Source organism: Chrysochloris asiatica, unplaced genomic scaffold (assembly GCF_000296735.1).
Source record: "Chrysochloris asiatica unplaced genomic scaffold, ChrAsi1.0 scaffold00002, whole genome shotgun sequence".
NCBI lineage: Eukaryota > Metazoa > Chordata > Mammalia > Afrosoricida > Chrysochloridae > Chrysochloris > Chrysochloris asiatica.
Genome location: NW_006408520.1, coordinates 49,628,862 through 49,653,791, shown reverse-complemented (window position 1 = coordinate 49,653,791; position 24,930 = coordinate 49,628,862). Strand labels below are relative to the sequence as shown.

General features: G+C 37.8%; 1 protein-coding gene across 1 annotated transcript in view; it reads left to right on the top strand.

Annotated features, from left to right (window-relative positions):
- The window catches only part of ACADM (acyl-CoA dehydrogenase, C-4 to C-12 straight chain), a 42,096-nt gene that overhangs the window by 937 nt on the left and 16,229 nt on the right, over positions 1 to 24,930 (top strand). The window contains exons 2-6 of the mRNA XM_006831088.1: positions 5,541 to 5,628; positions 8,816 to 8,913; positions 9,031 to 9,100; positions 10,584 to 10,684; positions 12,111 to 12,187. Coding sequence (XP_006831151.1) covers positions 5,541 to 5,628; positions 8,816 to 8,913; positions 9,031 to 9,100; positions 10,584 to 10,684; positions 12,111 to 12,187 — 434 coding nt within the window. The remainder of the gene's footprint in view (positions 1 to 5,540; positions 5,629 to 8,815; positions 8,914 to 9,030; positions 9,101 to 10,583; positions 10,685 to 12,110; positions 12,188 to 24,930) is intronic.

The following is a 24,930-nucleotide window of genomic DNA, read 5'->3' as shown; positions in this document are numbered from 1 at the left end:
GGTTCAAATTCACCACCAACTCCTTAGAAACCCTATACTGGGGTCGCTTTGAGTCGGAACCGACAACTCGAAGGCAATTAATAACAACAACAACAAGCTCTTTAAGGACCCCTGGTAGTGGATTAAGATCTGGGCTACAAATCTCAAGGTCAGTAATTTGACTCTCTCAGTCGCCCCACAGAAGAAATATAAGACTTTCTGCTTACTTAAAGCTGTATAGTAGATGCTGTGCTGCAATTGAGGCATACTAGAAAGTGTAGAATTCTGATAGTCTTAATTTGGGTGCCTGTGAATTCACGGGTAAAAAAAAGTGGATCCTTTGGCGTTTTAGGCTACTTCGTATGCTTAATAGACTCCTGGTATGGAACCGACTCCAAGGCACATAACAACAACAACATGACGCTGTAGTATCAGCACAAGTTTGGCAGTTTAAACCTACCAGCTGCTCCTTGAAAACCCTCTACAGGATCACTATGAGTCGAAATCCCCTCAACCCTCAACGGTTCTTAACAACAACAATATTCTTCATACCCTTTGGATTTTGTAATATGGAGAAGAATGCTTTCATGTTGACATGCATTTAAAAAAAAAAAAAAAGCCACAGACCTTTCCTTGATATTTATCTATGCTACTTTTGTGTCTTGTTGTTGTTGTTAAGTGCCATCGAGTCGGTTTCGACCCATAGTGACCCTGTATAGAGTTTCCAAGAAGTAGCTGGTGAGCTTGAACCGCCGATATTGCGGTTCAAACCTACCTTGCAGTCCAGCGCATTAACCCGCAGCGCTACTTAGTTAAGTAACTAGATGCATATTGATACATTTACACAGGACTGCCTTTAAAATGTTACTTAAATAGAGTTAAAGTTAGGTCCTTGACCAAAAAATTTCAGTTAGAATTTAGAATAATTCTAATGAATTGTGACCCAATTGTTTTCATTGCTGTACAAGTTAATGGGCTCTGAAGGCAGAAACTGTTATATTAAAATTATTTTTTATTGACGTTAGAGAAAAGGATAACTGAATCTCTCCTAGGAATGATGGAAAAACCTAATCCAGAAAATTCATATTCCTTCACCTCTTCTTTGACATTCCTATAAAACTAAAACTCTTACTCCTAAAAAATATGTAAAACATTCACATTATTTCATTTTAATCATCACAACAAATTACCTAGTCAGATTTCAGATTTGTAAAACTACTAGAAATTTCAAGCTGGCGGAATTCACAAAGATAGACTTGAGTTGAGCATTATTGCTGTGCGATTTCTACTAAACCACTTTTCTTTATTTAAATGGATAACATTATGTTATTAATGAACACAGTGGTTTTATGGGATCAGCACTGTACTGTGATCCACAAGGCCGGAGGTTCAAGCCTATCAGCGGTTCCATGGGAGAAAGATGAGGCTTTCTGCTACCACAAAGATTTATGCTCTTGGAAACACTGTACAGGGTTGCTGTAAGTCCGAACCAACTCAATGGCACCTAACAATTCTGTAATAGATTGATAAGCATTGTTCCCTGGATACTGCCACTTTTGTACTGTACTTTGTTTTATATAGTAGATGTTTTCTGGAAATGTCTTGGGCAATTTGTGAAAACTGATATTTTATAAATTATTTTGGAGCCACTCAATTTCCTATTTAAAGTCTCCCAGTAGACTATTTAAGGAGCTCTGGTAGCATAATGGTTACAAATCAGGCTGCTAACAAAAGGGTCAGCAGTTCGAAACTACCAGCTGTTCCGCAGGAGAAAGATGAGGCTTTCTGCTCCCGTAATGATTTACAGCCTCAGAAACCTTGTACAGGGTCGCTATGAGTTGGAACCAATTCCAACGCACATAACCACCATCACCAGTAGACTATTTTGCCTGTTTTTTGAGATCTGATGTTATGTTCAATGGAGTCTAAATACACATTTATAATAAAGTGAACTTTCTTGGTCTGGTTTTAGAGGGGGATTTTCCTATCATCTTTATAGAGTCTAATGACCAACAAGGAAAATAAATTGAAAGAAGAGTGTAACAAGGTAGTTGGTTGTTGTTGTTGTTAAGTGCCATTGAGTTGGTTCCAACCCATAGCGACCCTGTATAGGGTTTCCGAGGAGGAGCTGGTGAGCTTGAACCACTGACCTTGCAGTTCAAATGGCTAAGGTAGATGGTAGTATTGCATAATTTTGACTGTGTAAAGCTTTTCCTAGGGGCCAAGAGTCAAATCTAAATTTGTAAAGCTGGGTTGAATATCTAATAGCATTGTGACCTTGAATAATTTTATTTGACCTTTCTGAGTCTCAGTTTCTTTATATGTAAACTAAGAATAAAAATGTACCTTAATCCTAGGCTTGTCCTGTGTATTCAGTGAATTAATACATGAGCTTTGCTTGTAAACAAAAATAGACTTGGTCTGTTATGACTAGACAATGAGAGCCAGAAAAACCACATTTACTTTCCAAAATAAAAAGTATGAGGCATACCGTATTGCAATTCACAGATACTGTGTAAACAAATTGAAGGTTTCTGGCAACACTGCGTTGAGGCCGTTTTTCAACAGCATTGTGCTCACTTCATGTCTTTGTGTTACATTTTGGTAAATTTCACAATATTTCAAACTTTTTTATAATGTTCTTGCACACTTACTAGACTATCCACCCAATGCCATTGAGTTAATTTCCTCTCACCAAGACCCATTTAACATTTCCAAGGCTGCAAAACTTTTCAGGAGTAGAACACCTCATTTCTCCATCAGAGCAGCTGGTAGGTTTGACCTGTTGACTTTGTAGTTAGCAGTCCCTTTCTTATCCTACAGTGCCACCAAAGTTTCTTAATAGACTATGTTGTTGCTATTAAATGCTGTTGAGTTGGTTCTGACTCATAGCCATCTTGTATGTATAGGATTTCCGAGGAACAACTGGTGAGCTTCAACCATTGACCTTGCAGTTCAAACCAACTGCAGTCCAGTGTGTTAACACAAGCACCATCTAGGATTCCCAATAGACTGTAGCATAGTGTAAACATAAATTTTATTTGAACTGGGAAACAAAAATGTGGTGTTATTTGCTTTATTGTGATGATCTTGAGCAGAACTCACAATATCTCTGAGGTATGCCTGTATGAAAATTGCAAAGGAAATATTTACATATTTTTTTTCAAAATTATAGTGTGTGTTTGCTATTATTTTGAAAGTACTTTAAATTAAAAGCTATTTGACAATCTGCAAAAATGTGCACCAAACCATCTGCTACCACCCTCTTACTCAATAGGTTCTATAATTTGTTGCAGTGGCCACACAGAACTCAGATACCATACTCAGCGTTATGGGGTTTATTAGGGAAGTTAACATGTTACAATTCGGGGTTAGAAATACTCAGGGCACAGTTGTTACAGCCAACTGCTGATAAATACCCACACCACACACCACTCCACCATAAGCCGTAGTTGGAAGTCCTCCAGCTCTAGCTCTGGATCAGCAAATCTAGCTCACCCATTTGAGTGCCTGTAGGCACCCTACTCAACAAACAAGTCATTGAGCTTTGTTTGCTCTGTGGGCTGGTCTCATGCTTTGGTTATTGGCTCTGCTGCTGCTGCTCCTCTGCCATTCCTTTGGTGTCACAGTTTTCCATCCTGGGCCTAGGAGGTTCATTGCATAGGGATCACTCCACTCCTGGCTCTTCTTTGATGGTAGTGAGCTCTCCCCTTCTGCTTCTGAGAAGGCTCATTATTAACCCATGTTAGATAAATTACAATGAACTCTTGTTAGCATCCACAGATTAATCATGCCATTCTACCTATATTTTCTCCCACCTACTTCTTACCCAGATTTATCAGGAAGAGTTGTTTGGTGAGAGTTACAAAGATAAGACTAGAAAAGACTTTAAAGAATTCACTACATTACATAATCTCTTTATGTTGTTGTTGTTGTTAAGTGCCGTTGAGTCGGTTCCGACTCATAGCGACCCTGAACAGGGTTTCCGAGGCTGTAAATCTTTACAGGAGCAGAAAGCCTCATCTTTCTCCGCGGAGCAGCTGATATTTTCGAACTGTTGACTTTGTGGTTTTCAGCCCGATTCGTAACCACTACGCTACCCGAGTTCCTTATAGTCAGTTGAAATGTGGGTGATAAATCTTTATCTACACAGTGTACAGTTTGTTTTTACAAATTCTGAAAAGCATGTTCAATTTTTGATCTCTTAGCATGTTGTTCAACTTCTGTGTTTTTTTTAGTATCTGCGTATCAGAATTGCCTAGGGACAGTTCCATTAAAATCCTTTGAAGCCTAAACTGCTTAACTTTGACAGTCTCAAGCTTTTCCTAGGGACATCATTTTTTCAATAAGTACAGATGGTTACTTTCGTGTTCTTTAAAACGTCCTAAATTTAGCAATGAATTATAAAGGGGACCAATATGTCTGCAGAGGCTTTAAATTATCTTTTAACTCCATTACCTTTTTGAAGCCCTCTAAATAGATATCTAATTATATTGCTTTTATATATCCTTTAGAGTAAATATGACTTTATTTAAGATGCTTAAGCATAACACAACAAGTAGTATATTAGTGGTGGTTTATAACAGGATTAGCAATCACTTTTTGATAGTAAATATTTTTTGCTTTGTAGCCCAGATGGTCAGCTATGAAATCGCCATAGACAGCAAAGTGAATTACAATGGACTATTCAAACTCCGGTAGCGTAGTTGTTACGAATCTGGCTGCGAACCACAAGGTCAGCAGTTCGAAACTACCAGCCACTCCGCGGGAGAAAGATGAGGCTTTCTGCTCCCGTAAAGATTTACAGCCTCGGAAACCCTGTACAGGGTTGCTATGGGTCGGAACCGACTCAACAGCACTTAACAACATGCAAACAGTGTATTCTCTGCTGTTAATCTAATTTTACTTGGATACATAACCCATAGTGGTTTCCCATTGTGCTACTAACCACAAGGTCAGCAGTTTGAATCCACCAGCCATTCCACAGGAGAAAGAGGAGTCTTGGGTCAGGTGCGCATTAGTCCTCAAATTGACATCTTTGCTCTTTAACTTTAAAAGGTGTCTTGTGTAGCAGATTTGCCTGATGCAATATATCATTTGATTTCTTTATTGCTTCATTCCATGAGTGTTGTGAACTATTTTGTACCCATTGACCCTGATGTTCTTCACTAGTAAACTCTTGAACACATTACAATTCCATCCTACAATTGTACCCACCCCAGATCCACAATCATCAGTGTCCTAGGGGCTTGTTGTTGAGATATCCAGAATAGTGACCCTAAGTCGACTGTTGATGAATTTTATCCTGGAAATCTTTCCCTTCGATAGTGTGCAATTATCATGATTAATTTTGTTTGACTTTAGATACTTTTTTTTTCCTTACTAGTTCCTCTGATAAGTATTCAAATGATTGGCTTATTTAATATAGAAATCAAATTACAGTTGAAAGTATTTAATAATGATATGTCTAAAACTGTTCTCAAGGATAGTCAAATAAACTGCATTAGTCTCTTATTTGATTCATGTTTTCAAATTTATTTTAATAAAACTGTTCTTTACAGGTTCTGAGAAGTGTTTCTCGTTTTGACTGGAGATCCCAACATACAAAAGCTGCTCCACTACGTGAATCAGGATTGGGATTTAGTTTTGGTATATGTTACATTCTGTTCTTTTATTTTAAACATATACTTATTATGCATGTACTTTTGTGGAATGTATTTTGTAATGTTTGTCAGTGAATCAATCACCATCCACATTGTTCACAGTTAATTCCATGCACTTCCTGGTAGTATTTCTTTCTATCATAGATAGATGGTATTCCCATACATACATATATTCCTTTCCTTCTTCCTAAGTATGAAGCCCAAAATAAATGACAAGTGTAATGGTTTATATGGATAATCTTCAGCTTATTGTTGTTAAGAGCCATCGGTTCTGACTGATAGCCATACTGTAAAGGATTTCCTAGGAGCAACTGGTCAGTTTGAACCGCTGACCCTGCAGTTCAAACCGACCTTGTGGTCCAGTGCATTATTCTGCAGCACTGCACAAAGATTCCAGCTTAGACAACTAAATTCAACGTAGACAACTGAATTAGGCTAGTAATTGTTAAACACTTCCTAGCCATACAATGGAGTCCGGTTATGGCACTGCGGGTTAATGCACTGGACTGCAAAGTTGCCGGGACCCAGCCCCAGCAAATTTATTTCAGGGTTTTTTTCTGAAGGCGGGTGCGATGTCAGTGATAAGAATTACATGGAGTCAATAAGTCATAATGAATTCAAAAATCTTATTACATGCTTTATTCTTCTCTCATTCTTTACTGTCCTGCTCATTCTTTACTCCCCTGCTCTCCTACTCATCTCTTCTGCTTCTTTTCTCCCTTCCCCTGCTCCTGCTTTCTTTCAGTCCCCTCTTGCTTTTTTAATGCCCTTCCACTTTCTTTACTTCCCCCTCTCCTGCTTTCCCTCTATAATCTTCTTCTTACACGCTTTATTATCCTTCCACTTATTCCTTCTTCTTCTCCTTCATTCTCCTTCTCTATTCTCCTTCTCACCTCCTGCTACATTTCTTCTTACACTCCTTCTTATTCTCTACATTACTCTTTTCACTCTTTTTCCTTCTACATTAATTACTTCTTACACTACTCCTTCTTACCTCCTCCTACATTACTTCTTTACCTTCTTCTTCCTACTTCCTCCATTTTTTTCTTCCGTCTCTACATTACTTCTTTCACTCCTGCACTCCTTTTCAGTCTTCTCCCTACCTCATATTCCTTCTTCTCTCTTCTCTCTCTACTTCCTTCTATTCTTTCTTACAACCCCCTTATATACCATTACAAAAAATATTGCTTTCATAGTAATCAATGACATCAAAATACAATCAAGTCTGGGGCACATTCTTCATGATTTACAACAGGGATGCAAAGTTACAGCAAAGAGACATTCTGGCACCTTGAAACCTTTTAGTTAAACATTTATTCCTACATAAATCTATTATTTTCTCTGAGAAGCAAGTTAACCTTCACATATGTTTCTTAACCTTTGCCTGTTAAGTCTTGTTAATTTTAGTTGTTAGGTGCAATTAACTCTCCATTAACTTCTTCCATACACTATCTGTTTATAGCCTACAAAAACATCACTTATCAGAACATTTTGAAAAACTGAGGCTATGAAAAACAACTTCTCTATTTTACTGTTCATTAATTTAAGAACGTCTAAGTCAGACTTTTTATTTAGTATCTTTATATACCCATAGCCTTTATCTATAGTCTAATTGTTTTTAGGAATTCTTGTACCCACAGCCCTTATTTATGGCCTAGTTGCTTTTAGGGATACTTTATTGCCTTAAACTAAGGCTACAAGGAAGAATGTTTATAATCACTAAGCCTAAACTGGTAGTAATTCAAGTGACAAATCCTGTCTCCTAGCAATCTTAAGAACATTGTTAATATAAGTATTAAAACTACCTATGATTACAAGTAGTGTAAATGTAGCTAATATATATATGGCTTCTAACTTTTAATAAAAATATACTTAAGTGTAGGAGAGTCAAAATCTAAAGTAAAAGGATACTAATAAAATCATGAATAAATCAGAAAATGATTCAACAAGAGAAAATTTAACTAGAGATCTGAGCATAGAATATTAAATCCTTGTAGCTCTGCTATCCAAGGAAAATAGTTCATTGTTGCTTTGCTAAAACAATGAATTCTTCTATGCGCAGGGTCCTCGTTGTCTCATTTATTTATTTTAATTCCTCAATTAATATGTCTCAATTTATTCATTTTTATTCCTTAATTTTTATGGCTTTTGCCACAAAGTCAGTCTGAACTGATAGGTTCATGGTTCAAGCTTACCAGCTACTCCTTGAAAACCCTATAACAGGGTTCACTGTAAGTCAGAACTCACTCGATGGCATTTAACAACAACAACAACAGCAGGCGTATAATGCTAGGTGTCTGGTAATAGGTTCTAACACCTATTTTGGCCTTAATGTATCGGAAATGCTAGTAGTTCTCAGTCCAGTGGAGCCATGTGATGTCTGAGAGTAAAGGACTAAGATTCTTTCCTCTTTCCTCTATTCAATGAAACCCACATCAGAAACCCTATACAGAGTTCCTATGAGTCTGAAACAACTCAATAGCATACAACCACCACTACCACCACCACCATAGTGTAGATTTGAGAGGGGGTGGATTTTATTGTCAACTCCTGTCCTCATTCTATCCCATTATATTCCTTTCATTCATTTTACTATAACACAACCCCATATTTTATGTAATTGAATCATTTGGATACCATGTATAAGCGTTCTAGCAGAATTTTATCTTAATACTTTTCAAGAAACTTTCCTTAGCCACATTTGCAAGTTGCCTTAGGGTAACTTATAGATAGAAATTAAAGGAGGAGTAAAATTTAAATTTTGGTATTGATAGTCTTACATGTTTCATTGCTTTTGGTTTCGGAATGTATCTCCTTTTCCTAGTTTAGGGGCATGTCTTGTACATTAGTTCCATTTTATAAATCTGCTTTGTAACTAGTAAAAAAAGATGTATTTTTTTATCTCACCAACTGAAAAAGAAAAATTCACGTGAGCCCTTAAGGTTTGTATACATTGATTATTTGTAAATACTAGAAATCTTACTTACCTCTTTGACATTTGTTTTGACATAGATTCATTTATATTATACTTATTATAATGAAATCTTGGTAAGTCTGGTAACATAGTTTTAGGTTAACATCCCTATTATAAATTTTTGTGCATTTTGATTTCATAGGACTTTTTCCCTCAATACATTGTCCTATTTTAATATTTTCTAAAAACTTTCCCTTAGAATTCACTGAACAACAGAAAGAATTTCAGGCTACTGCTCGAAAGTTTGCCAGAGAGGAAATAATCCCTGTTGCTGCAGAATATGATAAAACTGGCGAGGTAAGTCTCTATACTTTTAGAAGAAACATCTTTTGCAATTTTTACAAAGCCATATAATCAGACAATCTGGATTATACTAAAAGTATAACTGGCTTTTTTCTTTTTTTTTTTTTTAAGTACCCTGTCCCCCTAATTAAAAGAGCCTGGGAACTTGGTTTGATGAATACGCACATTCCAGAGAGTTGTGGTAAGCGTTCTCAAGGTTTTAAATCGTAGAATACAAATGAATGAGGTGCATTATGAATTTTCTACTCAGTCTTTCAAATATTTGATTCCATTAAATAGCTTTCTACCTTTGTCTCCTTGTTCAGACTAAGAATTTGTCTGATTTTAGATGCTTCATACTCATATTTAGAGGTATTTTTCCTTATGTACAGCTGATTCCAACCTTAGTTCGATCCTTAACCTAGGTAACTTCTCACACTTAAGTTAGTCATTTTGCTGCATTTTAGTTTGTTTTTTTTCATTTTAACCAATTTTATACATGTGCAATCAAAGACCACAGCCCTTTGTATGTGTTGCACCTCAATGTAAAGAAAACAAAAATCCTTACCACTGGACCAATAAATAACTTCATGATAGAGAAAAGACTGAAATTGTCAAAGACTTCATTTTGGATTTACCATCAACACTCATGGAAACAGCAGTAAAGAAAGCAAACAACGTATTTATTTCATTAACCATATCTGCTGCACAAGACCTCTCTTTAAAGTGTTCAAGAGCAAAGATGTTAGTTTGATAACTAAAGTGCTTCCAACCCAAACTGTAGTATTTTCAGTAGCCTCATATGCATGTGAAAGTTGGACAGTGAATAAAGAAAGCCATAGAAGAATTTATTGATGCATTTAATGTATGGTTTTGGAGAAGAATCTGTGTTGGAAGAAGCACAACCAGTAGGTTCCTTCGAAGCTAAGATGACCAGACTTTTTCTCTCATACTTTGGACATATTATCAGGAAAGACCAATCTGTGGAGAAGGACATCATGCTTGGTAAAGTGGACAGTCAGCAAAAATGAGGGAGACCTCCAACTAGGTGGACTGTCACAGTGGTAACAGGATTGGGCTCAAGAGTAGCAGCAATTGTGAAGAAGGCATAAGACCAGACCGTGTTTCATTGTGTTATACATAGGGTCACTCTGGGTAATGACTCAACAATACCTAACAACATCAGCAGTAATCCAGCCACACCAGTTAACCCTACCCATGTTGCACAGCCATCACCACTATCCAGTTCCAAATCTCTTTTCTTTCTCACTCCTTTTTTTTTTAAGATTTTATTGATAACTTTTTTCTGTGAGATTGTCACGTTCTTCAAGCTAGAGGGTCCAAGTTTTAGTAAAGTTGAATCAAATTTTTACAAAATCAAGTTGAACCCAGAATTTACAAACAGAAATGTTACATGTTATAAATAGTAAGAACTTTTTAAATATTTGAAATTTATTTTAGAGAAACATAATTTGTCCCTGTGACAGTCAGAACACTTTTTATTATTGATTTCTAGATACTGTTTTTATTGATTTCTAGATACTGTTTTTACAAGTTTGCAAAAACTATTTTGATTACTTTAAATATTGGATTGGATATTTAAAGTAATCAAAATAATTCATCTTTATTTCCATAGAGATGCACTATATATTGTAATGGACTCTTAAAACATTTTACTACCATAGGAGGTCTTGGCCTTGGAACTTTTGAAGCCTGTTTAATTACTGAAGAATTGGCTTATGGATGTACAGGGGTTCAGACTGCTATTGAAGCAAATTCTTTGGGGGTAAGTTGCTTAGACATTTTATTGCCTAACTGAACTGTAATGAGACAATTACTAGTAGGTTATGTTGGAAGGAAGTATATTGATACATAGAGGAGAGTGCAGTGACTCAGTAGGGTTAGCACTGGACTACGAACCACAAGGTCAGTGGTTCAAGCCCACCAGCCACTCCAGGAGAGAAAGATGAGGCTTTCTGCTCCAGAAAAGATTTACAGCCTCTGAAATGCTATTCAGGGTTGCTGAGTGGGAATCGATTCAACTGCACTTGATAACAACACATAGCTAATGGATGCTTATGAAAGTTTATAAAGTAAAAAAACTCTCAGTATGGTACTTTTTATTTCTAATCACCTTACATTTAAAAGTTAGAGATCTTTATATAAAATAATTCCAAGTTTGTAATGAATTTTTTTCCTCCACTCACCCTTATTTATATAAGCTTTCTCTACATGTATTGTTACTATAATATTTTATAGTTTTGACCTTAGAAATTTTTTTATTTGCCACATATTGATTGCCAAAGGATTAGCTTATCCTGAGGGGTAACTCAGTGAATTTTTAACTTCCATCTCTTAAGTATCTTCTTGGTTTATTGACTGAGTCATGTTGAACACGCATATACTTTTTTTTTTCTAGTGCTAAATAAATTGGAAGTAAAAATACAAATTGGTGGAACATAATTTTTTAAAAGAAGCATAAGATTCTGCAGTGAAGCCTGGTGTTCCACTACCAAGACTCAGTCCTTCTGTTCTTACAGTCTCCAGTACCCGGTCTTCTCTGTCCTTGAGAAGAAACTCTACCACTTTGGCTGTTGCTTCAGTGGCAATTCTTAGATTAGTGTTAGGTGTAAAGCCAGCATTCAGAAAAACAGAGCAGGATGATTTGTGGCAGTACTGAAATTTAATTAGCTATTTATAAGAGATCTGATCTATACATAACAAGTCACTCATCCTGAAAAAGGAGCTCTGGTAGTATAGTGGTTACGAATTGGGCTGCGAACTGCAAGGTCAGCAGTTTGAAACAACCAGCGGTTCCACGGGAGAAAGATCAGGCTTTCTGCTCCTGTAAAGGTTTACAGCCTTGGAAACCCTGTACAGGGTTGCTATGAGTCGGAACCGACTCCACGGCACATAACCACCACCACCACCATCCTAAATATTTAATTTTTCTGTATTGTTATACTTTACTGTAGTAAATGTTTATATATTATCAGCAAGTTTTCAATGTAATTATACGTTTTATAAATATACTTAGGTTAATAAATTTATATCCTCATGTTATAGCTCTCTAACTTAAAGGCAGAGTAAGAGCCAATTCTTTGGACTTCTCGGATGGGGTGGGGTTTTTTTTCTTTTTTTGTATTGAGATCTGACCTTACATATCTATTGAAATATCTTGCTTTTTCTTCAATATCAATTTTCTTTGATAGCAAATGCCTGTTATAATTGCTGGAAATGATCAACAACAAAAGAAGTATTTGGGGAGGATGACTGAGGAGCCCCTAATGTGTGTGAGTATGTGTAACTGCTGCTTTACTTCACATTTTAAGACAAAAACAAGAGTAATTGATTTCTTCTGTTTAATCTGTATGTATATATTGGGTAATAGCAGATATGTTCAAGTCTTTAGTTTGGGAGAAAAATGAAAAGTATAATGCTTAGAGGACTTAGTGAAAGAAGAGACATATTTAAGTACAGTTTAGGTACAGATGTGTTGGGTCATAGTATGCCCTTGCTGATTTCTAGGTGACAGATAGCTTCTTAATGGAGCCCTCTGCAGTTCAAAGTCTGAGTGGCTCTCAGGTTTTGAATGTTGTAATAGTAGATATTTGAACTAGTAAGAGATTGCTGTTGAACATATGACTGATTACACAACAACTTTTTTTTTCAATAACTAGGGGAGAATTTGTTGTTGGTAAGTGCCATTGAGTCAGTTCCAACCTATAGCAACTCTGTAAAGGGTTTCCAAGGAGCAGCTGGTAAGCATGAGCCACTGAACTTGTGGTTTAAACCAACTCTGCAGTCCAGCGTGTTAGCTCACAGTGCCAATACTTAATAGATTTTATTTAAATCTCTAAGAGCTACTCAACAAAAATTTTAATTGGATTTTTTTAAAAGAGAGTTTGCGTGTACATATAAATATGCATGTTGAGGTTCTTTTTTGAGGTATTCTTTATACAGGAATTTTTACCTGCTAGTTTACCACTTTGGGGTGTATCTCAGTGGTAGAGCATGTGCTTCACATGAACAAAGTCACAGGTACATTCCCCAGTGCCTCCAGCTATGTTGGACTCCTGGTGTGTTGCTATAGGATTAGTACGCTGACTGCAAACCACAAGGTTGGCAGTTTAAACCCACCAGTTGCTCCTTAGAAACCCTGTATAGTGTATCTATGAGTTGGAACTGATTCGACAGTACTTATCAACAACAGTTTATAATGAACAGATTTCAACCTAAAAGTTGTTAGTTTGAGTTAATTAAAAGAGTGGTGGTATTGGTGTGCTGGGGAGTTGGTTCAACTCATAGTGACCCTATATAGGGAACCGTAAAATTTAAAAGGAGCAGAAAGCCTCACCTTTCTCCTGTAGAATAGCATGTCATTTTGAACTGCTGACCTTGAGGTTAACAGCCCGACTCATAACCACTATACTACCAGAGCTACTTAATTGAAAGAGTTGTTGTTGTTATTAGTTGTTGTTGTTATGAGTTGATACTGACTCAGCGACCTTATGCACAACAGAACGAAACACTGCCCGATCCTGGGCCAACATCACATTTGTTGCCACGCTTAAGCCCATTGATGCTGCGACTTTGCCAATCCATCTCGCTAGGGTGGGGGTCTTCCTCTTTTTCTCTGACCCTCCACCTTCCCAAACATGATATCCTTCTCCAGCGACTGGTCCCTCCTGACAATATGTTCAAAGTATAGGAGATGAAGTTTGGCCATCCTGGCCTCCAAGGAGCACTCTGGCTGCACTTCTTCCTTCTTTTCACAGCCTATGGCACTTTCAGTATTCTCCTCCAACACCATGACTCAAAAGCATCAATTCTTCTAAGGTCTTCCTTATTCACTGTCCAGCTTTTGCATGCATATGAGGTTATTGAAAATACTGTGACTTGGGTCAGGCTCACCTTAGTTCTCAAGCTGACATCTTTGCTCTTCAGCACTTTCCAAAAGGTCTCATGCAGCAGATTTGCCTAATGAAATACGTTGTTTGCTTTATGGACTGCTGCTTCCATTAGTGTTGATAATTGATCCAAGAAGAATGAAGTCCTTGACTACTTCAATCTTTTCTCCATTAATAAGAATATTGTTTATTGGTCCAGTGGTGAGGATTTTTGTTTTCATTACATTGAGATGTAATCCATACCAAAGGCTGTACTCTTTGATTCTTCATCAGTAAATATTTTAAGTCCTTGGAGTGATGAACTACTTCCGACTATTTAGTCACTGAAAACCTTATGAGTAGCAGAGAAACACTGTCAAATATAGTGCCAGAAAATGAGCCCCTCAGGTTGGAAGGCACTCAAAATGTGACTGGAGAAGAGCTGCCTCCTCAAAGTAGAGTGGACCGTGATGACACTAATGGAGTAAAGCCTGTTGGAGAAAAGCCCGCAGGACCTTCATTTGCTGATGGGGCACAACTCAAAATGAAGAGAAACAGCTGTAAACATCCATTAACAATCAGAACATGGAATGTACCAAGTGTGAATCTAAAAAAATTAGAAATTGTCAAAAATGAAATGCAACGCATAAACATCGATATTTTAGGCATTAGTGAGCTGAAATGGACTGATATTGGCCATTTTGAATCTGACAACCACATGGTTTACTATTCTGGGAATGACAAATTGAAGAGGAATGGTGTTGCCTTCATTGTCAAAAAGAACATATCCAGATCAGTCATGAGGTACAATGCTGTCTGTGTTAGGATAACATCCATGCACCTACAGGGAAGATGAGTTAATACCACTATTATTCAAATTTATGAATAATAAATTCTAAATCCAGTGAGGATGAAATAGAATTCTATCAACTTCTTCAATCTGAAATTGATCAAACATGCAATCAAGATGTATTAGTCTTTACTGGTTATTGGAATACAAAGGTTGGGAGAAAAGAGGAAGGATCAGTAGTTGGAAAATATGGCCTTGGTGATAGAAATGATGCTGGAGATCGCATGATAGAATTCTGTGAAAATCAATGATTTGTTCATTTCAAATACCTTCTTTAGACAGCATAAGAGATGATTATACACATGGACCTCAGCAGATGGAATACACAGAAATCAAATGCCTGCATCTGTGGAAAGAGACTATGGAAAAGCTCCATAACATCAGTCAAAACAAGGCCAGGGGCACACTGTGGAACAGACCATCAATTACTCATATGTAAATTCAAACTGAAGCTGAAGAAAATGAAAACAAGTCCACGAGAGCCAAAATATGACCTTGAATATATCCCACCTGAATTTAGAGAATTGAAAGAATAGAAAGTAATATTTTTTAATGATTTATTTTTTATTAATTTAACATCCTTACATTTCAGGTAAAATGTTTAATAATGGCATTTATACATATTTCTTAGATTATTGGTCTTTTTTTTCAACAAATGAGAATTTAATATTCTTGATATTGTTTAAGAATTATGTAAAACATCTAGGTTCTTGTGCTTAGCTGTTAACCTAAAGTTTGGTGACTTAAACCTTCCCAACTTCACGACAGAAGAAAGGCCTGGTGATCTGCTTCCTTAAAGATTATAGCCAAGAAAACCCTATGGAGCGGTTCTATTCTGTAACGCGGGGGTCACCATGAATTGTAATCAATTCAATAGCAATAAGTGTGAATTGTTTTTTGGAACACATATAGTACTAGAAATAGATGAATAAATTCAGACATAGATGTGCCTAGGAAATCTTACCTTATAGATTGGTAAGTATACAAGGGGCTTAAAAAAGTTTGTGGACAAATGGAATTAAAAGCTAATGGGACTTCCAGTTGGGGATATAACCTCGAAAACCAGGTAGGGTATGCTCCGGTGAGAAAGGAAGGGGATCTCACAAAGAAAGCGCTCATAGAACAACTCCAGAGCTCCAGATCTACCATAAGATCCAGGATGTCAGTTTCCTGCACTCGCAATTGAAAAAAACCATGATATTAAGGAAAATACAGGTGAGTTAGGAATCTGGAGAGGGGACTCGCTAGCAACTACCCCGCCCTGGCAGAGTTTAGAGGGTGGGGCTAAACCCAGTCTGGCTCAGAAAACGCCGCTAAAATGGTGCAGAAGCATCTGCAAAAAAAAGAGACACGGGAGACTACATATTTCTCCCTCTCTCTCTCCATCTCCCAACTTCATTGCTCAGCCCGGACATCAGGTGGGGCAGTTTTCCCACTGTACAGAGAGAGGAGCTTGGCAGCAACTTAAAATGTCAACCGCAGAGTCACAGATCCAAAAATTTTCACAGATGGACTCCTCACATCAGTCCACTGTAGAGTAAGTTCCCACTGCAGGCGACCCTGTGCAGGGTTCTGAGGCTATGAGTCTGAGCAGGAGCGAAGCGCCTCGCCTTTCTCCTGAGTAGTGGCTTGGGGTTTTGGGCTGCTGTCCTTCCGGTCCACGGCTGCTGCTCTGCTAGAGCTCCCTGCTCAGACCCAATTCAAAGCAATCTGTAAAACTCCAGCATAAGAGGTCTCAACCATACCGAGAATTTGCGCTGTGCACAAGCAGATACCTAACTGACTTTCAGAGACAAAAATAGTGGACAATTGTTCTCCCATTAGCTCCCCAATATCTACCTGTGCACATCTACTATAGTGACTAGAGGAGGGGCCGGAGAGAATGGTCACCCCCACCCCCTGATGGAGGCTTCTGATTACACACAAACTGACCATGTAGTTTGGGACAGTCGACCACAACTTCATTTCTGTTCTAAAGTGGTGCTTTTTGTCTGTGCATTTATATTACTTCTGCTTTTGGTCCTTTTGATCACACATCTTTCCTGGGGGTGGGAGCCTTTTCTCTCTGTTACCCAAGAAGAGACAGCAATCGTGGCCATATAACCAAGCTATAATCATGCCCCATAATATTCCACCTCTGAGACAGGACCCAACAACACCCGCTAAGCATTACATGAGAAAAGGGAAGACTATCTCCTGATCACATTCACCAGGAGACACCCAGTAAACAAACAACAAATTATTCAAGCATTCACTTAAGCTTAATAATAATAGTAATAATAATAATGCCAAATAAAAAGCAACAAACCTCATCGAAACATGCCCCAAAACAAAAGAGAGTAGTTGATGCAAATGAGCTGGAGACAGACAAAGGCTTTATAGAGGAAAAAGAGCAGGTTTCGGATATGTCTGAGAAAGAATTTAGAAAAATGATATGAAAACAAATTCAACTGCTCTGAAAAGGGGTGGAGGAAAACAAGAAGTCAGGAAAGTACTACAGGAGAAATCAAATAAGATTGATACAGCATTGGAAACAATTCAAAACCTGCAAAAAGATGTCCAAATGATCAATAATAAGATATCAGAAATGGACAATACGCTGAAAGGGGAAAGGAGCAGATTAGAAGAGATGGAAGCCAGAACTAGTGAGCTGGAAGAAAAATCTCTCAATACTGCTAAGATAGAAGAACAAGCAGATAATAGGATAAAGAAATCTGAAGACAGTCTACGATTCATGCTGGATAACATGAAGAGGAACAACGTAAGAATCATTGGCATTCCAGAACAGGAAGACGCAGAGAAGCCCACAGAGGAGATAGTTAAAGAGCTTCTGGAAGAAAAATCCCTAACATCTGGAAAGATGAGAAGATAAACATTAAAGAAGCTGAACGTACCCCAGGAAGGATAGACCCCAAAAGAAAGTCACCAAGACATGTAATAATCAAGCTTTCCAAAATCAAAGACAAGGAAAGAAAACTAAAAGAGGCCAGGGAAAAGAAAAATGTCACTTATAAAGGCAAGCAAATTAGATTAAGCTTTGCTCTACGGGAGAAAGATGAGGCTTTCTGCTCCCGTAAAGATTTACAGCCTCAGAAACCCTGTTCAGGGTCGCTTTGGGTCAGAACCGACTTGACGGCACTTAACAACAACAACAATTCAGAACAAACAATGCAGGCAAGAAGGCAATGGGGAGACATATACAACAAAACCCTACAAGAAAAAAAACTGTCAACCAACAATCATCTATCCAGCAAAACTATAAATCAAAAACGATGGTGCCATCAAGACATTCCAGGATAAACAGAATCAGAGATTTTATCAAAACCAATCCAGCACTACGAAACATCCTAAAGGGAGTTCTGTGGACTGAAAACCAACAAGAACAGACAACAAACAGAGATTGACAGGCATGGCAACACCACCTGGAACTCAGTCAACAGATAGCAGAGTCCAGAACAGAACAAGACTACAACAACAAACTCAAAGGAACTGGGAGGTCAACAGAAGATCAAAATTATATAAATGTCAAAGAAGGGGCAAACATAACAATAGAGACCCAAGTGGTGAGGATGCCAGGTAAATTACAGGAGACAATGGATTATTTTAAACAGAGAGAAAAGTTAGTAGACTACAAGGTAACCCCAAAGAAAGTTAATACTTCACAACTTATCATAAAAATGAATTTCCAAGCAGAACAAGCCAACATGAAAGCTAAAAAGAAACCGACAAGAAATAGCACAAAAAACACAAACCCAACACAAGAAGGAATGCAGAGCAAAAGAATGAACAGCACCACCAAAAAAATAACATAATGGCAGCAATTAATTCATACCTATCGATAATTACATTGAACATCACTGGATTGAATGCACCAGTGAAGAGACAGAGTGGCAGAATGGATAAGAAAACAAGCCCCTTCAATATGCTACTTGCAAGAGACACACCTTACACACAAAGACAAAAACAGACTAAAAGTTAAAGGATGGAAAAATATTTACCCATAGATGGGATCCTGAATAGCATCCAGAATCATCTGAGGGGAAAGGTCCACTTGAAAGGACAAGCAGAACAGCCTGGAGTGGCCAGAAGAACAGAAGATACGTCCTGAAAGAAAGACTGGCAAGATAAATACAAAACAATATAGGCAGGCCGACGGATTACTACAAGAACAAACAAGTGGCTCGCCCAGGAGACATCAAGGCAACCCCCCTTCTAAGACTAAGGCTCACTGGGAATGCATGCTGTAATTGGTGACCATGTTTGTCACTGATAAGGGAAAGAGAGGGGAAAAAACAGCAATGAAGATGCAAGCCAAGCCCTACAATGCTCAGTAGACTCCTGTGAACCTGAATGGGGACCTGGTTGGCCAGCAGGGGACTCTTAGACCCAGAGTCAGCGACATAGCCACAGAGGACTAGAATGTAGAGTGAAACGTCCAGCTGATAAAAAGAGAGGGTACATGCATGAGTACACCCACACTTGCAGACAATGCCCACTTGACCTGGCTTCAATGGCTGGATGATCAGAGCTCAAACAGAAGAAGAAAGAAGAGGGGAAAAAGAATAATCTGATACAATTTGATGAACTTGACACACACCTATGGAAGCAATAGTTCAAAAGAGTGAACTAATCTTAACAGCGAGGATCAGTCCCCATCTCTTCCACACACGGAGAGGACAGAGGGAACCTAGATCCAGAGGGCATGGAACAAGGTAGAATCTCCACTGAGTAGTATCCATTCTGCCTAGTCAAGGCTGATGAAAGGAGATGTGGATAGGTCTCCTGTGATACAATAGCGAATAATTGTTATCAGGACTGATTGTAAGGTCTGGAAATGTAAAGGTGGACATATTGGGGCAAAGGGAGGGGAGAGATTAACCTTGCAGTCTAGGAGCGGAGGTCCCTGGAACCATCAAAGGAGAAGAGCAGAGATCGGAACCCTACCCAGAGAAGCAGTGATGCCAGGGATGGAGGCAGAGACAAGACATGGGGAAATGGAGCAGCTGGAGGACTTGGATCTGGAAAGAGAGAGGGGAGGTGTGCGGATGACAGGAGGGCAGGCTTGTGGGGTATACCCTTTGGTTGATCTATGCTGCAGGGAAGGGATTACAACCATGGCAAGGAAACGATATATGATGGGATCAATGTGAAGCTGATGTCCTCCCATGTAAACTATCACATAATTCACAATAAAGCATTTAAAAAAAAAAAAAAAAGATAATAGAATTTTTCCAAAAACTTTCGAAGTCCCCTCTTATTTTTAATTATTTTTAATTTCGACGGTCCCTCAAATTTAGTTATAAATTTGTTGTTGTGAAGTGCTGTCGAGTCAGTTCTGATCCATAGTGACACAAATACTTGAGAGTTTTTTAAAGTAATTCAAGTATTTTAGACTTTTTCAGGTAGTTTTCTTTTTAATACTTTCAGTATATGAAAATATGCATTTACTATAGTAAGGAGCTCTGGTAGCGTAGTGGTTATGAATCAGGCTGCGAACCTTAAGGTCAGTAGTTCGAAACTACCAGCTGTTCCACGGGAGAAAGATGAGGCTTTCTGCTCCCGTAAAGATTTACAGCCTTGGAAACCCTGTACAGGGTCGCTATGAGTGGGAACCGATTCCATGGCACATAAACAACAACAACATAGTCTGTAAGTATTAGACATCTGAAACCAAGTATTAGACTATTGCTTGTTATGGGCAGATACTCAGTAAATTTAGAACCCAGAAATCTGTATAAAAACCTCAGTGGTGAAGAAAATACTTAGTCATAAAGTCATACATAATCACTGGTGTTAGATATGGTTGGAATGTAACACTGAGCTTTGGGGTTCCAAAACCTAGCTTCAAGTGTTGGCTCTGCCATAAATAGCAGTATGATCTCATCTCATCACATAGCCTCAAGTCTCTTCTAAGAACTGGAAGTATAATATCTAAATGGGCTATAATAAAAATTAAGCAAGATACATAAGTGTTTTTCTCTGCCTGGCTGCTTGAGAGTCTGCTGCCATCATGAATAACACAGTAACTATTGGGTCCATGAAGTTCGTGACCTTGCGAAGGCAATAGTACCTAAAAGACAGAAATTTGAAGAAACTAGCTAAGAGGCATAAGACAACACCAGATGTCATCATTGTGTTAAGTTCGGAATCCATTTTTGTGGTGTCAAGACTCCTGTCTTCAGCATGATTTACAATTCCTTGGATTATGTAAAGAAAAATGAACACAAACACAGACTTGCAAGACATGGCTTATATGAGAAGAAAAAAACCTGTAGAGAACAATGCAAGGAATGCAGAAGCAGAATGAAAAAAATTCAGGAGGACTGCAAAGAGTTAGTGCTGGCACAAAGAAGGAATGACGATTCTGCTGTGACTAGATATGCTACGGCTGTGTGGGATTTTTCATCAGAGGATTAACAAATGAAAATTAACAGTGTAAAAAGAAAAAAAAAACAAGATTCTTTTTTTTTTTTAAGGATACTATCACTTAGTGCCCCCTTTGCCAAAATACATAAATAATATACCTAACAACCAGGAGGAAAACTTTGTTGCTAATTATTCATTCATCTATTAATTTACTCGATGTCTGAAATGCTTGCTGTATACTGGACTTCAGTTTAATGATAGTGTGAATCTTATTATACTTATTTTTGTTTGGTAACTAAGAAGCCAAATTTTATAAACTATAGCAATTACCTCTATTAAAAGAAAGCCATAAAGCTACTCTTGTAGTTGCTGCTAAGTGCCAACGAGTCGATTCTGACCCATAGCAACCCTGTATAGGGTTTCCAAGGAGCAGCTGGTGAGCTGCCAACCTTGAAGTTCATGCAAATATTTGAATACTCTGTACTAATTGGACTGGAAATAAAATGAACAAGACTGAATGCGCCCCTGCGCAATTTAGTAAACCTTTAGATCCTTACCCCAAAATCCATTAGCTTAGAATTATTCATAAAATAAGGTTACTGGTTTAATTTGCTGGATTTTCTAGTTGTGTGGCAATGTTTTGGTGGTGTAAATCAAACTAGTTAGAATAATAAGGGTGGGAAATGGTAGGAATATTTATAATTTCATTAAACACTTATTAGGCACCAGAAATGCCAAGTGGAATAAGTATAGTTTTTACTCCCAAAAAGCTCTGACCCAGCATGAAAGAAACACACAAATGACAATAATGCAGTATACAGTACTATGTAATACTGTACAGTTCTTATAAAGAAAGGAATAGATGCAAGAGAAACAGAAAAGGATGATTTTTGCCAAAAGAAGTTCTTAAAAATTAAGTTTAATTACTGAAAAATGGAGTCCTGGTGTGGTGCTGTGGGTTAATGCACCAGACTGCAAAGCCATTTGAACTGCAAGGTCAGTGGTTCAAGCTCACCAGCTACTCCTCGGAAACCCTATACAGGGTTGCTATGGGTCGGAATCGACTCGACGACACTTAACAGTAACAACTGAAAAATTATCAAATAAGACATGAGAACCAGCAATGACAAGAGATTTTTTACTGAAACAGGTCTATACACTTCATAACCTCTTAAAAGTTATGAAGCAGAGAAATGTCTATTAGCATTATTTTAGAGAAAATTTTTTCCAAATATGGTTAAAGCAGTTTTAAAAGGATTGCCTTTTCTGGAGACCTCACTTTATTCTGTGATGAATCTGTTATTGAATCTCCAGCAAGGAAAGTAATCTAATCTAGTTACCTCATATGACACCTGAATCTCCTCTGAAGCATACCTGTCAAAAGCCCTTGGAGCTCATGTTTTCTTTTGCTTCAGGTGACTGTGAGCCACCGCCTTCTGAAGCAGTTCCATTTGGGAGTGCTGGACTAATCCACTGGACTAAACCGCCAGCTGCTCCTTGGAAACTCTCTACGGGTTTGCTATGAATCAGAACCAATTTACCAGCACTTAACAACAACAACACTGGAAAGGACCATGCCATTTCTTTTTATAACTTCACCTCATACCATTTAAGTGTTCAATTAATGTTGAAATGACCTCACTATAATTTTTCCTATGAAGTAAAATTCTCTCCCTGATACTTTAATATGGCTATCATATGGGTCTTTCCCCCAGTTTTGTCTTTTTTTTTCTTGTGACATGGTAAAGTACCATCACTTACTAATCACTGACCTGACAGTATTCTAAATTTGGTACTCTTGTATGGCCTGATTAGTTCAATGAAGGGGGCGCTGCCACTACTCTTATTGTAGATATTGTGCATTTGTTAATATAGCTTGTAGTATTTGCGTTACTGATCATATGAAGAAAGTTTTAACTCTTTACCAAGTCAGTTTCCCCATCTGATGTTATGACTACTATATTCATTTAAGTAGTATTTTAACTTTTCAGTATCAGCCTTAAGTTCTTCTCTGAAGTTTACACTTGTATATGCACATATCCATTAAATATGTTTTTTTGGCTACATGAAAATACATCAAATTAAACATGTCCCAAACCAAATTATTTTCTACCTACTCTTTAGAACTGTCTCTTCTAGGGTATCTTAAATTACAGGACACTGAGACTAAAATAACAAGTCATTTGTGGATTTCACTCCACAATTCTATCTTCTTTTCTTCTCTTCTCTTACCTCTGTCTTAGTTAAAGCTTTCATTATTTCTTGCCTATGCTATTCCACAGCATCCTAATTTATCTCACTAATTCCAGTCTTGTCCTGTAGATATCTTTGCCACTTAATAACTGTTGTATACATCTTGGGAAAGTAGTTAACATCACTGTTCCTCAGTTTCCTTATTTGTAAAGTGTATAAGAGTACCTATGTCATAGGGATTGCTATGAGGATCAAATGAGTAAAATACTTAGGCCAGCACCTGACTGATAGTAAGTCCTTGTTATTATTCTCTTTTAAGTCCATCCTTTATACTTCTGTCATAATAAACATGCAAATCTAACCATGTCATTCATCTATATTTATAAAAATATCCCGTGGCTTCATGCCTGCACTGGCGACCCATAGAGACTTGTACAGGGTTTCCAAGGCTGTAAATCTTTACGGGAGCAGAATGCCTCATCTTTCTCCCGTGGAGCGGCTGGTAGTTTCGAATTGCTGGCCTCAAGGCTCGCAGCCCGATTCGTAACCACTATGCTACCAGAGCTCCTTGGCAGTAGTCATTAATATATGTTTTTGTTTGTAACCCATTGTAGAGCCTGACTCCCTCAGAAAATGCATACATTCCCCAACATCTGTACACTAGGAAATTCTGGATTCCTTGAAGCCATGTATTCCTTAAGATTCCATGGCACAACTGTTTTTGTCTTCTGTTGAGTTGGTTCTGACACATAGAAACCCTGCTAGTATAGGGTTTCTGAGATGAAATCTTTATAGGAGCAGGAAGGCTCTTCGTCCTAATGGCACAGGAGTAAGTGTTGAATGCATAAAATGTGTTGAGTGTATAAAATGTGTAACCTCTGTACACATTAGCCTTCAAGACCTCATTATCCTCTTTCCTTGTGTCTTCTTACCCCTCTATTGAATTGCAGGTAGTTTCCCCTATACAGCTGCTGTTGCATTCCTTTGTGCCTAAAGTACGCCTGTCTCACTTTTATTTGTCCTTCAAGTCTTACTTTTCCAGGAAGTTTTGCTTCTTACTCTTCTTTCTTTCCACTTTCCACCTACTGCAATGTCACCTCCCCACAAATAGTCATTTCTAATGTCTCTAATAAACCCTTACTACTTTGAAATAAAATTAATTTTTAAGGGATGTCTTTCTCCTTTGGATTATAAACACCTTAAAGGCAAGGAACATTATTTTAGGCTTTGTAACAACAACATTCTAGTACCTGCATCTGAATAAATGTGAATTAACAAGTACAACCTGTTGTGGTGCTGTAGGATAACTGCTAACTATAAGATCAGTGGTTCAAACTCACCAGTCACTCCTCAGAAACCCTATACAAATTGGCTGTATGTCGGAACCAACTCAGCAGCACTTTAACAAGAACAACCACCTAACACTTATGCCCCACCCCACCCCCTTTCATCCATTACTGTTTTTTGTTTTGTTTTTTATTTAAGATTTTTATTGTGTATTGAGTGAAAGTTTACAGGGCATATCATCAGTTTTACATTCAACAAATCATATGCATTGTTTCATTACAATGATTATAATCCCCTCCATGTATCATCAGTTAACAATATTTCTCTCTATCCACTTTAGCTTTTTAAAAAAACAAACAAAAAAACCACTCAGGCATATATAATAATTTACATCTCCAAAGGGTACATTCTGCAAGTCTGTTCATCAATCTAGAGTCCTCAGCCACT